Source organism: Gigantopelta aegis, unplaced genomic scaffold, assembly GCF_016097555.1.
Source record: "Gigantopelta aegis isolate Gae_Host unplaced genomic scaffold, Gae_host_genome ctg947_pilon_pilon:::debris, whole genome shotgun sequence".
Taxonomy (NCBI): domain Eukaryota; kingdom Metazoa; phylum Mollusca; class Gastropoda; order Neomphalida; family Peltospiridae; genus Gigantopelta; species Gigantopelta aegis.
In genome coordinates, this window is record NW_024537128.1 from 126,902 (window position 1) to 145,102 (window position 18,201).

General features: G+C 35.9%; 1 protein-coding gene across 1 annotated transcript in view; it reads left to right on the forward strand.

The window, feature by feature from the left end:
- Positions 1-18,201, forward strand: part of LOC121367147 — a 145,126-nt gene that overhangs the window by 106,753 nt on the left and 20,172 nt on the right. The window contains exon 6 of the mRNA XM_041491288.1: positions 2,101-2,202. Coding sequence (XP_041347222.1) covers positions 2,101-2,202 — 102 coding nt within the window. The remainder of the gene's footprint in view (positions 1-2,100; positions 2,203-18,201) is intronic.

The window sequence follows — 18,201 nt, forward strand, 5'->3', positions numbered from 1 at the left end:
TCAAATCAAGTAGCTCGTGCACGTTTTCAGTGTCTGCAGCTACCGCCGATCAACCGTCTAAACAGGAAATTTTAAAATTTTGCCGACTAGTCTAGACGCCGTCTAGCTTGGACGGAGTCGCCGTCTAGACGCAATTATGGTTGGTTCGCGTACTGTAGCTTCTTTCGGACTGAATTGGGTCTATTAATAGCAATTGCTATGTCATTCCAGCTACTATACTTAGTGTCGGACAACATGACTGCTAATATTAACCTGTGCAGCTACTGTTATATTGATTTAGTTTAAAACCCATTTTGCCTGTCACAAGAGCATATACCATATATTACAAACATGTACCGCGGTGCGCTACATCTCGTGTTGAGGGAAAATAGTGTTCTCGTTACTGTGAATAGCATTTGACAGAATTTCTAATTACTACCAAATCAAAACTAACGTTAATAAATTTTTGTTACATTATATCGATGTTTTGAAATGTTTGACAAATACCATCTACAGATCAATATTATACTTGTTTAAGCCTAAATTGAAAGTGGTTAAAAAAAAAACCAGATTTTCGTGGGTCGGTCGGCCGGGTTAGGACAAACAAACCTAATTTGTATTTTCACCTGGTAGCTTCGTATTTATGATAGGAGAAAAGCTATGAAAATCACTCTTTTGAATATCTTTGCCTATTAACCTTTTCATTTGCATCTGAACTACTGAATAAAATCATTTGTGTAAACACTAAAACCACATGAAAGACATATTGGTTGTCTAAAAATTTCAAATTTTATGCCTTGAGTTATAATACAACATAATGCCTGATGTTTTCCCCAATGACAATATTAACAGTAACTGGAACTCTGGGATAAAATATTAATGAGTTGAAATGTATACACATGCATGTATATATATATTGTCACAATATGTTGATTATTGTATTTAGAGGTAAGATGCAGCTATTGGGGGTTGCAGGAGGCCCTTGTATATAATAACAAATCATCGATATCGGACAGGGAAAAATCTTTTACAACAGGGAAAATTCAGAGAAAATACAGGGAATTTTAATTTGAAAATTCTGTGGGTACCTTGTATATATAATGTGGAAAACACTGTATAGGGTGTATACTACCAAATCAAATCCCATAGATGACAATAGTAACATATGTGGCTAAAACTCCTACCTGCAACGTATCAACCGACATAAACGCCACAGATATAAATACTACCACCCCTCACACTTAAAGTGAATCAGAAAAAAATGGGGGTCAAGCTGCTCGTTTGTGAGATAACGGGTAGCGTCTATGACTACCCTAGTTCCGCACAAAATTCGAGTATTTTTTTTTACAAGTACCCCATACATGTTTCAAGCACAAGGCTACTTGACACATTGGTACTAGATGAAATAAAATTGCATTTTTTTTTAACCCAGATAAAACTATTATTTTTTACAACCAACACACTCACATTTATAACCAATCACAGGACTTGTGGTGTTCACTTCTCTATCAAAAGTTCGGTGCACCTCGAACTTTGACCCAGCCGGAAGTTATTTGGTCTAGTACTACCTATATACAGAAACAGTATTATGAGTAGTGATGTATATTTTTATGTGGAGGTAAGATTGCAGTTTTCAGCTGTTGCTGTCAAGTAAATTAATTGCATAAAATACATAGAGGATATTTCATGTTTTTTATCAAATATGATTTATATCTCATCTTGTAAAGGTTGCAATCATATCTCACGATTTGCAAACTTCGTGAGATGAGATATAAATCATATCTGACAAAAAACATGAAATTTTCTATTTATTATATAACTTTTGGCAATTTACCTTTATTTTTAAAATGCCAGTGGCAAAATAGTTCCGGCTTTCTTACAATGAAGGTAACACTTTCTACAGTGACGATGACACATTTTAGAGTGAAATAGTGAAATTTTCACTCTAAAATGTGTTATCATCACTGAGTGTCTGATAACACTTATTTCACTAATATTTTAAGATATTTCACTAAATGTTATATAATAAATTATAATATTTAGGTTGTGATAAATAACAACCTTTGATACATACATGTACTTGTATTCCATCTCTTGTTTACATGTATTTTCATATTTCAGTTGACCAAGGTACTGGAGTGTGGATTGCTGCAGTTGTGTTCTGTGGCATTGGTTTTCTGGTTGGCATCATCTTGGTTGGAGTGTGGCTGCGTCACAAAACTGGTGAGTTCTTTTATGAAATCAGCATTGCAAAAGTGAGGAAAAAGAACCTTGTCGATTGGTCCCACGTGATGTCATCCATACTCCCCTGGAGGAAAAATAAAGGAATTAAAAAAAAAAATATGCATATGGGTCATTCTCCAAAGCTGTATACCAAAAGTGTGACATAGGTCTCAAATATAAAAAGGTTCAAAAAGGAGTGTATTTGTGAAGGTCAAGATGTACCATTTGTGATAATTTAAAAGAAAAGATACTCCAAATTCAAATTAAGCATATAACAGGAAGGTAAATATATTGTAATTCTCAATATCACCCATGTAACATGGAAACCAAATGTGGTAAAAATTAGGTTCTTTAGTTCAACCAATTTAATTTTCTCTCTCTTAATACATGTAAAAGTTTTAAGTAGTGATAGCTTAATCCAATTGTTATGATGACCAAAATTAATGAATTCATTAAGAAGTTGTATTTGACAAATTACATTTTGGCAAATTTTGCATGTTGTTTTTTTCTTCTTCAGTTTTGCTAGGAAGATAATGAGCATACATTTAGTTCTGCTTTGTTCATAATATTAATATTTCTGTGCTGGGAAATATATGTGATCAGTATGAAAAGAATCTATAAAAATTGTTTTTTTATTAATTCAGAATGATGTATTGTGATCACCAGTGTCACATGGAAACCAAAATTAGAAGTAAACATCAAACATGCTTTAGAAACGTCACAAACAGTAATATTACTCAAATAAACAGAAACACAGCAATGTAAATACCAAGTTCTTTTTATTTATGCTTTAATAATAATAAAAAAATTTAATTGCATGAATTGCATGAACAAAACTGTCAAATATAAATAAGTCAATAACAGGCAAAGTAAAACCACCATCACACGCTCCTGGGTAGTAAAAAACACCCACTCTTGTCCAAAGCTTTTGAATTATCAGTTCACTAAGAAAAAACTGATTTGCATTAAAAAAAAACTTTTATAGGTAGTACTAAACCAAATAACTTCCGGCTGGGTCAAAGTTCAAGGTGCACCAAACTTTTGATAGAGAAGTGAACACCACAAGTCCTGTGATTGGTTATAAATGTGAGTGTGTTGGTTGTAAAAAATAATAGTTTCATCTGGGTAAAAAAAAAAAAAGCAATTTTATTTCATCTAGTACCAATGTGTCAAGTAGCCTTGTGTTTGAAACATGTATGGGGTACCTGTAAAAAAAAGTACTTGAATTTTGTGCGGAACTAGGGTAGTCATAGACGCTACCCGTTATCTCAAAAACGAGCAGCTTGACCCCTAATTTTTTCTGATTCACTTTAAGTGTGAGGGGTGGTAGTATTTATATCCGTGGTGTTTATGTCGGTTGATACGCTGCAAGTAGGAGTTTTAGCCACATGTTACTATTGTCGTCTATGGGATTTGATTTGGTAGTATACACCCTATATCAAAATCAGTTGTAGATCAAACTGAAATCTCAGTAAAAAGCACAAGTGAAAAAATCAATCCAATTAAAATTAGCATTGCGTGGACTCTCATGTCCAGGTGACATTTCATCTATAAATAACAATTTAAATATCGACCAATAACACTTCACCTTTTATAGCGTTATTCGGGAGCATACAAATTCTAAAAATATCGGGCGAGACTATTTATGCAATAGGCGAACTTGTTGGTCTATTTCAGCATTAAAAAACAGGAGGAAAAGTGCAGTAATAAACTCTGGATTGTATACTAGAGGTGTGCGGTATTACCGGTATACCGGTATTTTTTTCTGTCGCAATACGTACCGGTACTTTTTTTACTGTACCGATATTCTTCAGACTTTCCGTGGACGATAAATAAATTATCAGTGTCATGAAACAAAATACGTAATTTCGAGAAATTATTTAACCTTTAGACTACTGGATTAATTTTTAACAAAAACCACGTTGAGTGGGTACAAGTTTATGATTTTTACTCACATATATTCACTTAAATGTTTTATAAAAACATGAAATAAAGTTCATATATTAATCGGTAAGTATTATGTTCGTGTCTTTTTTTGTAATTTTTATTATTTTAGATCGGCTAATGGTGATTAAAATTAGGCAAAAAATCAAAAAAGTTGCGTTTACTTACGGGCATTTGTGGCCAGCTGTCCAGTATTTATGTCCATTATTCCCGATAACAGTGGTTTTCTGACCAGAATTTTTTTTTAAACCCGAACTACGATTCATATTGCAATATTTGGTAATTTTCGTTGTTGGTAAAACGATCAAATTTATTATCAAATTAGCTGTTACAATTAGCTATCGATCCCTGAAAATGCATACGTGCCGCCATTGTTGTCAAGCGAAAATACTTGCCGAAAACCACTTTTTGAACTCAAAATGTCAAGGTATTTCCATTTCCAGTGAGTGTCGTGTGCAAAACGGCGGGATATACAGTATACAGTATGTCGACTGACGTGACGTCGGGCGAGATTTCTCGCCTGCAGTACTCAGAAGGTTAAAAAGCATCCAATGTTAATGATTGTTCCATTGACAAATCTTTGAAAAAATTACGGAATTTTCCAAAGTATCTAGAATCTCAAAACGTTGTCACTAACAAAAACATGGTAGATGACGAGTTTGTTGTTCGCAACACACGAGCGATATTGAACATTTGCAGGGCTAGCTCTGTTGTTCGTCAAAGTCTCAAATTATGAAAAATACCGTATATCTTTGCCTGTAAGTCGATCTCGGCTGTAAGTCGATCTCGGCTATAAGTTGAGTCCCTAATTTCAAGCCCTGAAAACATATTTTTTTATTGACCCGTTTATAAGTCGACCCATGAAAAACAACTTATAAATATTGAAATATTTCTTATTTTCAGCACATGAGAACAATAATGTACAATATTTGAACAAAAGAAAATTATTTTACAAACTTCGGTTTTCACATTTTGTACATCGCAATATAATCAGACTATTCCAATCAAACTATCATTATTACATAGCATCAAAACGAAATATTCCCTTAGTAGAGAGTGAAAGCTGTTTGACTGTTACTGTATGGTACTGTACAGATGGTTTTGTGCACAGACAACAACTTTATTTATAAACACTGACAACAGATCACTACAATAAAACTGAAAGTATCACGTTTTGCCGCCATATTAATACATGTAAGGAGGATAAATCTGTAAAGTACACTGGTTTTTGTACCAAATGATGTGTGTCCCTATGGTCTCACTACACAGATGTCATCTGCCATTGAAACCCATGTTAAACTGCCCAACTTCAAGCGAAGATTGCCCATAGAACGGGTTCTCGTTGGCACTAACAACATACACCATTGCGAACATACATTATATAAGCATTTATATTCACTCCAAAATTGTGAACATTTCCGTCTCAGTTTTTTGCTATATGACCGCATCTGGCTGTAGTACCGGTCCGAACAGGTGGTTCATTAACCGATTCACTCCGGCTGTCACTTGCGCTATATACCCATGTCCCAAAAGGTTGATGCACAATATTACAAAATAACATGGGCAAAATACAGCCAGAAGGCTTACCATTAAACATACATATTGTTTTAATTCTTCACCATTTCCTAGAAGTGAATATGTGAACCATAACATGTGCCACGATTAGGAACTATAGTGGACCGTGATCAATGAACTCTCACCCGGAAGTGATCTGTGTAGTGAGACCTATTGCTCTAGATAGTGAACTGCAGAGATCAGTCTATTTTAAGGGAAAGCTCAGTAATATTCATGAAGTTAATCACCACCAAAACATTGTTTGAACAACCATTAATGCCAGTGACCAGATTTCAAAATAAACTCAGGCAACAGGTAGTTAGTATTGTTTACTACATTTTTACTATTAGTGATGACTAAGTGGACTGTTGTCTTGGCATGTGAGTGAGATCATACGCCTTTTCGCATAACCAAAACCGTTCTAATGCCAAAAAAAATAGGTTATAAAAAATAAATGTGTCAAATTAACATATTTGAGTATAAATACATGGCATACTTCAACAATAAAACTTGTAAAATAATCTCCAAAACAGTAATATTTTTTTGTGAATTTTTTTTACCCTCTTATAAGTCGACCCCCCAAGTTATAAAATAATTTTTGGGTGAAAAAAATTTGACTTATAGGCGAAGATATACGGTAGTAAAAATTGGCAAAAAAAAATTAAGAAAGTTTTTTAATGTCGATTTTTAGTCACCAAACATGCTTTTAACCAATTTTGTTCGACAGATATGCCTCGCGGTATGCATAAGCGCCATTTGCATGTCCGGGTGACAGTCTACTATTCAATAGTGAACTGCTTCTCTTAAAGCTACCAAATGCGATCAAATAATATGAAGTACTGTTCAAAACATGTTGCATTGTTGATACTGAATGTTTTATTACTAGCTACAACAAGGTTTACTTTTTATTTATCACGTTTCTAGCATTTTGTCGTATCAGATAATGTTGTAAAATCTAGGTCACGTGGTTGAGTTCATTTTACTGAAGTGGGTGAGAATTACATATTGTTTCTCACATATACACAATCATTATCAGCTGAAATTTTCAGTTTACAGATTTAATTTTAAACATATTCAGTGGGGGGAATTATAATTTATTGATGCTATGTCTACTGATATAATATTAGCACAGTCATGATACGTCTCTCCGCCCCTGGTAGAGAAACATACAAAAGTCTCGGATCACGTTGCAATGAATTTATGAAACTGAAAGAGGTTTTTTTTTCAGTTGTGAAAGTCTGAAAGACGGTCACACGCCAGTGTTTTGAGACCAATAACATATAATGACGTTTTCTTTTTTTTGTTTTGGGCGACTGGCTATACATGTGTAATCTTGAGTTGGATACAAAAACAATTATAAACAGTATTCAGTTTAAAACATACATATAAGTCAGGAGGAGGGGAGTTACATACTTAAAAAAACCCCACGAAAGCCCAACTATCTCATTTGCATTCATAAAATAAAATACTGCCAGAGTGGCTATTTTGTTTCTAAATTGTTTTTCTTCTATAAACAGGAAATCATTACCAAAGAAATTAAAGATACAGGCCCATAGCACATAGCCTATATATATATGGCCCATTGGGCACGTGAAATTGGCACGATATCTGGAGGGTTGGGGACGTATGCAGAGCCTCTAGTGGAATGGCACAGGTTACATTTTTTATCTTTATTTAGAGCAAAACAAAAACATTGGCTACTGAATGTCAAACGTTTGGTAATTTTGATATATAGTCTTAGAGAGGAAACCCACTACATTTTCTCATTAGTAGCACATACCACAACATTTGCAAATTCCAGTCGTGGTGCACATACGCAAATGAGAAATAGCCCAATGAGGCACCGACTGGGATCCGATCCTAGACCTACCAAGCGTTCGACCGAGTGTTTTACCACTGGACTACGGCCCATCCTAGACATCAGGGGCCATCCAAATACTATCTAATGCTGGGTGGGTGGGTGGGTGTGTACGTTTTGTAGCGTTACAGGTGGTGGGTGAGTGTACTAAACAGCGTTACGTAAAACACTATTTGTTTGTTGGGTTTTGTTTTGTTTTTGGTCATAAACGCTATGTCACGGCAACACTGTTTAAACTTTAACGTATTAATGTAGGTAGTAATAGCTATTTGAAAACACAAAACAATGATTATAAATCGATTTGAAATATGTGTGCTAGTAAACTTAGCTTAAAACGTATGTCCGAAATGTTCAACTGTTACTCTGTAGACAGTGATGGTTTGGTTGGACCTGTTCTCCAGTAACTCATTCCATCATAAGTGGTTAGCCCAAGAAGGCCTAGCTACTCTGCTGTTCTAGAGCTAGACGGACATTTGGACAGTTACAGTCACTCTCTCAGTCAGAGATAACGAATACACAGAATTTCTGCCTACCACCGGGCAGACAAAGATTCCCACTGTAATACCACAATGATCCTATGTTTGACGTTAAATACCATTACATTGATAATATTTGAGTTCACAATAACAAATATTTCACATATTAATCACTAATGCACTAATGTTTCTAAACAAGAACATGAAGTAAATTCAGTAATCCAAATAATGACTGGAATTGTTTATTATTAATGTAAACATTTAGTCCTTTCTGTTAGTTTTAAAAGACTACCCTAGAGAATCGTAGCCTACCAAGTTTCAGTTAAATTTTCAAGTTACTTTTACCTGGTATTGATCAAATCTCAAGAATAAAACAGACTTTGAAATATTCAATGTTGACCTTTAATTTTAATTATGAAGAAATCAAAAAATAAAATACATGATATATATTTGAATCTAAAGAATCTGGATACCAATTTTCGGGACTACAAAATATAAACTATTAAGAAAAGATGAAGGGTGTTGGGACTGGAAGGGAAATAATTGAAATAAAAATAAAAATACATGCATTTGTCTACATGTATTAGTTTGTACATGTATACCACATGTACATCATAGAACTGCATGCAACTCCTTTCAAGCTATAGGGGTAAAGCGCTCGATTGATGCACGGTTGACCCATGATCGATCCCTGTCGATGGGCCCTTAGGGCTATTTCTTGTTCCAGCCAGTGCACCACGACCGGTATATCAAAGGCTGTGGTATGTGCTATCCTCTCTGTGGGATGGTACATATAAAAGATCCCTCGCTGCTAATGGGAAATTATAGCAGGTTTTTTCTTGCTTAATTAATGATTAATTAATCATCGGCTATTGGATGTCAAACATTCGGTAATTCTGTAGTCATCAGAGGAAACCTGATACAGTTTTTCTAATGCAGCAAGGGGTCTTTTATATGCACTTTATCACAGACAGGAAAGCACATACCAGAGTCATTGTCCAGTTGTGGTGCACTGGTTGGAACGAGAAAAAGCCCTACTTGTCAGTGGCCATACATGTGATGTCAGACGCTGTTCAAATGTACACTGAAAGTTACTCTCTGGGTTTTTTTAAATGTTTAATTCAAGATGCTCGCACATTCTGAATATGGGTGGACAAGGAAAATTTGAAGAATTTTTTTTATATATATATTCTAATGTTACGGAAAGTGTAAAAGTTATATTTATTTAAACAGTTCAACAATTATCCTGAAATAGATGTTTTAAAAATTACCAACCAACCCACTGTCATGCACAGTTTACATGTCCTACTAACATGATAACACACGCCATATATAAGTTCATTTTCTAGCGATCTGGTATAATCAAACATTTTTGAATAATTATGTAAATGGCTTGTCACATTGACCGACCACAACTTATGCATGAAGTCATGCATCTTAAAACAAGATTATTTTTTGTTAAATACATACTAGTCACAAATATTTCCACAATATGATGACCAGAATGTGCTGAGGATTTTTCTGAGGAAAAAAAAGCAACAACTATAATGTAACTTGTGTTTCTTGTAATCAAAGTAAATGTCCATTTCATCCTCATGCAAACCAATCCATCCCCAATGGGGGGGGGGGGGGGGGACGGATATTTGTCCAAGGTCTTGGTATGTGCTACCATGTCTGGGATGGTTCATAGATAAAAATCCATTGCTACTAATTAATTTTTAGCAGGTTCCCTCTTAAAAATGATGTCAAAATTACCTGTTTGACATCCAATAGCCAATGATTAATAAATCAATGTGCTCTAGTGGTGTCTTTAAACAAAACAAACTTACTTTTTGTATAAACAATTACGGTTTATTTTACTTTCAAATTAATTTTGTATGTATGAAAAAAATATGAATGCATGACGTTTTGCCCCCAAGCCTGTTCACCAGAAAGGATTATGAAATATACACATCATGTTGCTTTTATAAAACAAAATGTTTTAAAAGCTTAAAAAGGTATTGTATATAACTATCCCTAACCCTACACTAATTCTAACAGATATTTTTAAAATGGGGGGGGGGGGGGGGGGGGGGGGGGGGGGGATACGGAAAACTTGTCAAACAACCAATTACCTAAGCCAAAATCATTTTGATTACCTAATATAATATTAGGGAAGGGGCGAACCCTCTAATAGTTGGGAGGTGAACTGACTGGGGGCGAACTGGTTTGGGGACGAAACATATGGTACCCAAAAACAATATATATTACTAAGTAAAATGAAAAATGACTGCTACTTGTGATACTTTAAATGAATTAACCTTCTGACTACTGCAGGCGAGATATCTCGCCCGACGTCACGTCAGTCGATATACTGTACACTGTATACAGTGCATTCCCCAATTCATATTTCCCGCCGTTTTGCACACGACACTCACCGGAAACGGAAATATAATTAAAGAAAAAAGATTTTTTTTCAAAATGGTGGTTTTTGTTTTGATTTTTTCAATTGAAAATACCTTGAAATTTTGAGTTCAAAAAGTGGTTTTCGGCAAGTATTTTCGCTTGACAACAATGGCGGCACGTCGCGGTAATTTTCAGGGATCGATAGCTGATTGTAACAGCTAATTTGATAATAAATTTGATCGTTTTACCAAGAACGAAAATTACCAAATATTGCAATATGAATCGTAGTTCGGGTTTTTAAAAAAAATCTGGTCAGAAAACCACTGTTATTGGGAATAATGGACATAAATACTGGACAGCTGGCCACAAATGCCCGTAAGTAAACGCAACTTTTTCGATTTTTTGCCTAATTTTAATCACTATTAGCCGATCTAAAATAATAAAAATTATAAAAAAAGACACGAAAATAATACTTACCGATTCATATATGAACTTTATTTCATGTATTTATGAAACATTTAAGTGAATATATGTGAGTAAAAATTATAAACTTGTACCCACTCAACGTGGTTTTTGTTAAAAATTAATCCAGTAGTCTAAAGGTTAAACAAATTAAAACTAAATTAATTTGTAAACAAAGACTGCTGACCTATCAGAGTTCGTCAAACTGGTCATGTGACCTAAATCGCCCCCAAAACACATTACTATCATTGTAAAAATCTTTACCCATCAGTCAAATAATTAAAATAAATCTGTAATAAATGCATCAATTTGGCATCTTAACCTTTAGACTACTGGATTAATTTTTAACAAAAACCACGTTGAGTGGGTACAAGTTTATAATTTTTACTCACATATATTCACTTAAATGTTTCATAAATACATGAAATAAAGTTCATATATGAATCGGTAAGTATTATTTTTGTGTCTTTTTTTGTAATTTTTATTATTTTAGATCGGCTAATGGTGATTAAAATTAGGCAAAAAATCGAAAAAGTTGCATTTACTTACGGGCATTTGTGGCCAGCTGTCCAGTATTTATGTCCATTATTCCCGATAACAGTGGTTTTCTGACCAGAATTTTTTTTTAAACCCGAACTACGATTCATATTGCAATATTTGGTAATTTTCGTTGTTGGTAAAACGATCAAATTTATTATCAAATTAGCTGTTACAATCAGCTATCGATCCCTGAAAATGACCGCGACGTGCCGCCATTGTTGTCAAGCGAAAATACTTGCCGGTATTTTCAGTTGAAAAAATCAAAACAAAAACCACCATTTTGAAAAAAAATCTTTTTTCTTTAATTATATTTCCGTTTCTGGTGAGTGTCGTGTGCAAAACGGCGGGAAATATGAATTGGGGAATGCACTGTATACAGTGTACAGTATATCAACTGATGTGACGTCGGGCGAGATATATCGCCTGCAGTAGTCAGAAGGTTAAACTAATTATTTTGCATTTAAATGTATTATTTATGATGTCAACATGATCTATACATGTGTATTTAAATCGCCCCAGAAAAATATGCCTTGATCGGCCATTTTGGAAATTTTCTATGTCGTGACCCAATAATGCATCATGCTGAACACGTTACACTCGTTCGTTGGTCATCAAACATCACACAATATTAGAATAAATACAGTTAAACATGTCAATAATAGTAAAATCATGTTTACCTTTTTTCCCTTCCAAACGTGACAAAAATAGTAGGAAATCCGAAACTTGACCGAAGTTCTTCATTTTCCGCCATAGCCAAATATTCAGTAACAAATCCAATTCATAGCGCAAAATACACAATGTTTCGTCATTATTAAATTTATTTTGGCAAAGAGCAAATCGCGCCCTTTTCCTCTTGTTAACTCTAAGCCAATCAATCCTAGGTATGACTGTTCAGGAACCGACCAATCATATTATCACTTTTAACCGTATTATTTATTTAAAGAAGGTTACACAGATGGTGGTGGTGGTGCGATTAGTGTGTAATCACAACCATTTATTTATTTATTTTACCAAAGGTTATATTATTTCTATCAAATTTTATAATATGGCAGTTGCTGTCGGTGCTGTTGTTCCAGCCATGCTGTATTAAAGTGCTGTGCCAGACCATACACTAAAATTTCAAATTCCACAATTAAATGCTTTCTTAATTCATTGCAATAATATTTTACAACGATATGTAAATCAATAATTACGAAAATGCCCCATAAAAGTATTAAAACATCACTCCCGTAGAACACTGCCGGAAACGACCGAGTAAAATTCTCGGTAAAAACATTTGCCTGTAAATAGCCATGACGTCACGAAGGGAACGCACTTCACAGAAACCTACCACGAGATGACTTCCAGCGCAAGCGAAAGTGGGACCGACAGCGACTGCCAAGCTCAAAGATCATGCTATTCTTCTTTCGATGATGAATAGTGTAGTAATGACGACTGGACTAATATTTGTGCAACACAACAAATAATGTCTTATCAGTTTGAACCTGGAACATCTTCCGACAAACCACCGGCCTGACAGATGACGATGAAAATGGTCATGGAGACGGCTTACCACTAATTTACAACTTTTATTCTTGTTTTGTTCTTTAGCTTTTCGTGCGAATTATTTTGCTACACTGTATGTTCTAATACTTGTGATGTAGTAGAGAAGACGATAAATAACACTTGAATTCTATGAGTCAAGTGGACCCGATATCGGTAATTTTAAGAAATAAACAAAAACGACTTTTAGCCCGTCCCATCCCTCTATGAAGATGGGGGGTTTTATGAACATTTTCAGTTTAGTTTGATGTAAAAAAAAAAAAGTAAAAGTGTTTTGGAAATAACAAAACAATACTATTTGTTTTGTGTGCAGTTGTGAAAACAGTCTGATCAGAAAAAAATAACTTATAGCACATTCCATAGTATGAAAAAAAGGTTTTCTCTGTGGGAAGGTATAGTAAAATTAATTTAATGTATTTATAGTCTGTTTTACAGGGAACGCCTTTTTTCAAACTATGGAATTTACAAGTCATTTATTTCTGAGCCCTACATTTTTGTAGGATGGGACGGACTAGGCTATAGATACTTACTTGTTTGTACTTTATTGTTTTAATGTTCTCGAACTGTAAAGAAAAATCTCACAAATGAACGAGATGCAAACGACAACAAATCGGATCTCGATGATTGCATGAACCGTGCATGAAAAAAACTGACTGGAGTTGAAAACATAACGCAATTTGGGACATTGACGATATGCACCCCAAGGTCGTTTCGGTGTGGATGGCATCGGCTTGTTGTCATTTATTTTGTGTCGCAGAAAAATTGTTGGTACAGCACCTTTTTTTAAAAGCCATAACACATGGTACGTATTCCCATATCTCGCTTAAGCCGACAAGCCAGTTCGGACAAATCGAAACTAAAGTGACTGCAGTCACAACGGTCTCCGGCATTTTCTTCCTGTCCAGTATTTTCATGTTGTTTTAATCAAATTCACGCACAGATTTCTCACAGCAACATTACTAGGAAATGCGTGAAGACTGAATTTATCGGCTTTTGTATTGCTACAGCCGCCAACAACACGCCGTTTAACCATAATAAACACAAAAGAAGCAATGAACAATGGCGCTGACTATCGAAAGGAGTTCCCTTCGTGACATCACGGATCAAATCTTACGGAAATTCCCGAAACAAATTCAGCTGGTTCTGTTTTTCAGGGAAATATTTTTAAATGGAAAATATACCGGTATATAATTTAAAAAAAAAAAAAATAATAATTTTCTAATCATATTAAATAATATCTTGATTGATATAGCTCAATACATCATACATCTGGAACAGCACTTTAAAATTCGCGTATGATCTCGAACGACAGGAAGCACCAACGACTTGCCACGTCGTGGACGTCCGCGTGTTACAACGCGTGGTCAAGACCGCTATATCATGAACACGCATTTGCGCAATCGATTCCAAACTGTCACTGCTACTGCTGCTAACACACCTGGGCTTCATAATAACCGAATCAGTGGGCAAACTGTTCGTAATCGTCTGCGGAAGAACGGTTTACATGCACGACGTCCTTACGTTGATGCATTTTAACACAACGTCATCATCTAAATCGTCTTAATTGGGCACGTGTACACACTCGTTGGATACGGCGACGCTGGAATACCATTCTTTTTTCGGATGAATCCAGATTTTCTTTACAACGTGGTGATGGCAGGGTGCGCGTCTACCCATAGGAGAAATGAACGCTATGCTGACTGTTGTGTTCTTGAACACGATCGTTTCGGGGGTGGGGGTTTTGTCATGGTCTGGACAGCCATTGTCCATGGTTATCGTTCACCACTAGTCGTCACTGATGGCAATTTAAATGCTCAACGTTACCGCGATGACATTCTCGCTCATCACGTCTGTTCCATAACAACGCCAACATCTAAATTTTTCGGCATGATAATGCCACCTCTCATACAGCTAGAGACACTGTAAATTTTCTTAGGACAAATAACATTGATTTCATTGATGACTGGCCCGCTAAAAGTCCTGATCTCAACCCCATCGAGCATGTCTGGGATAGTCTGGACAGACGATTGAGGCGTCGTCCCAACCCACCCGCTAACGTCAACGAACTTCGTCAAGCGCTCATTCAGGAATGGAACAATATTCCACAGGCAGAAATCAACACTTTAGTCAATTCTGTGCGCCTGCGATGCACTGCAGTGGTCAATTCAAGAGGTGGTCATACCCGTTATTAAGTGGGTGGGTTTTTTTTTAAGCCCTACCACACTTGGTCAAAATTTCTCCCAGTTTCTGTTAACCTATGGCCATGATTTTTGCACCAAACGATGCATCATGGGACACTCTTTAAACGCATATATAACAATTATTCCCCCGGTTTGTTTTCATCAAGTTATGTTCAAGCAAAGTTAGTTCAAAAACTGGCAGCGAGTATGGTTCAGCGACGTTTTCTTCTACAGCGACGTGATGGATGACAACGTGTTTACAGATGCCGCAATGAACGTTTGGCCAACAACTGCGTCGCCCAAGTTGACAGATTCAGTGGAGGGAGTGTCATGATGTAGGGAGCCATCTCATACACCGGCAGAAGTGAACTTGTGTTCGTACAAGCCAACCTGACAGCTGTACGCTACCGGGATGAAATTCTTCACCGTCACATGCTTCCCATTTTGGATCGACAGAGAGAACTCTTTCAGCAGGACAATGCCAGGCCGCATACGGCACGTGTAACAATGGGTTTCCTACAAAATGAGAAGATTAATGTGCTGCCATGGCCATCAAGAACATCTATGGGACGAACTGGACAGACGTGTACGCCAGCATGACCCGGAGCCTAAGACGCTTTCGCATCTGTCACATGCACTGCAAGAAGAATGGGCTAGGATTCCACGTGCCCGGATTCAGAGACTCATTCAGTCTATGCCAAGCAGATGTCGCGCAGTGATTGCTGCTGCTGGTGACCACACAAGGTACTGATTTCAGTGCCCTCATGCGACGCTGTTTGGTGACGAAAAAGCCATAGCAAGAACATTGTCACATACTCGTGTCAAATTTGACTGTGATACGATCATAAATAACGAAATTATGCCACTTTGTATTAAAGAGATAATTCCATGAATATTTCGCCTATGCGTTTCTTTTTTAACAAAGTATATATATATATCCTGCCATGGCCATCATATATATATATATAAATATATATATATATATATAATATATATATATATATATATATATAAATATATATATAATATAATATATATATATATATATATATATATATAATATATATATATATGTATATCAGGGGTGGGGAAAAGCCCTTTTCTCCCGGTCTGGGACCGATTCTCGATCTCTGAGACCGAAAGTATTTTTTAAAAACGAGTGTTTGCCGGTCCCACTTTTGTCATTCTTGTCGGTCCGAAGCTCCTGTCCATTTCTATTATTGGCACAAATTCTTATCTGTCAAGTGGTCCGGCCTGCCCAGACATCGGTATCTCATGCATGATTTAAAATAATAAATAAATAGTGGCCAGTATGGCTTGTGTTTCAGACGTCTGTGATTTTAAAGTCTGCCTAAGTATATATCATCAGTCACTGAAGTCGGACTTAAGTAGTGTCAATCCACAGCCACTAGGCTAGACATTGCTGAGCCGGTCAAGAGATTAAACGGACGTTAACAATAACACCATTGTTGGTGAGAGAGCCATCAAGGTATTACACTCCAATTAAAACAAAGGACCCAGAGTTTGCAACTGGTTACAATCAATACCTGTCAACACCTATGTACGGAGATTTGTCGGGTTGAGTGTCCCTGTCGGAAGCAAGAGACTTTTGTGCAATACAAACTGCTTGAAATAGCATAAAATATACTGAAATAATCTATAAATGTATTTATTGTTGACTGTTCAATGTAGTCTATCCAATAATTATAAAGGATTTTAAAATTAACAAAAGGTTCCCAATTTTTTGTTAACAAGTGGGAGTAAGCAGAACAGCTACATGTACTGGTTATCTCAAGAGCCAGTAGAGGTCAAATTTCGTCCAATCGGTGATGACGTTATTAATCTCTTTGTCTAAACATGTGCTGGCTCAGGCTGTCAAACGCTTCAACGGTGCGATCTTTTATTAATTTTCAGGACACAGTACTGAATACTCGTACTTTTTATACATATATGGGATTTAAATTCATAACTTTTATTCCTTTTTTTATATTATTTATTCCATTATGTAAAATATATACAATTTGTGGGTTGTGTTTTTTTCACTCAAATCACGAACGTGATAAAAAAAGTTCTTTTTTTATTCCTTTCGACCCCCCCCCCCCCCACCCCCCCCCACCCCGTTAATGACGACATCAAGCGGGACCGATTGACAATTTTATTTTTCCCCACCCCTGATGTATATATATATATATATGTGTGTATATATATATATATATATATATATATACAGGGATCTCACTGACCCTCGAAAAGTGTCTTTTAAAGCATGGAACTTGGACAGGACTCTTATTTTATTAGTTTTAACTTAAAATCCTATTATGGGACTCCCCAAATTTCACAAGAAAGCTCAAATGACCCCCAATGGAGAAAGTCCAGTGAGAACCCTGTATATATATATACAGTAGAATCTCATTGGCTCGAACGCCCAACGGTCAAACCTACCGGTATTCTCGAACCAAGAACAGTGTCCCGATTCTTTTCTCTATTAAACCCTTTTATATTGGTGCTGATTGGTCGAATACCCCTAGGGTCGAACAGAAGCTTTCTCTCGAACCAGTTTATTGGTCCTAACTGTAAAATTAAACATATTTAGCTCGAACGACTAAGTCTATCCGAAGAAATACAAAAAATATTTATGTACAAATTTTTTATCGAACCTTTTACGTCAGTCTCAAAGTAAGTTATTATAAATTTGGAAGTGGAACGAATTAATCCTAGATCATATGCCGGCTTATCATGTTGTTTATTTAGCACCTATTGGTAATTATCTTTCTAGTACAGACAATTGTACTACGACAATCGTTAGCTGATTGAACCTTGCCTGTAACACCAATCAATTGGTGAGCCTAGCCAGGCCTCGCCGGTTTACTTTAATCATTTTAATCGCTATTCTATGCCTGAGCGTCGGCATATTCTGTTTTTAACTTGAAATACAGGAGAGATCATTGTAATGTAGTGATTGCAACAATAAAAGGTAAAGGCCCTCCGCCTAGCTTCATGCATTCATTTTTTTCTCAGCCTTGTCAATATGTCGCAAAAGATTCTACAACAGCATAAT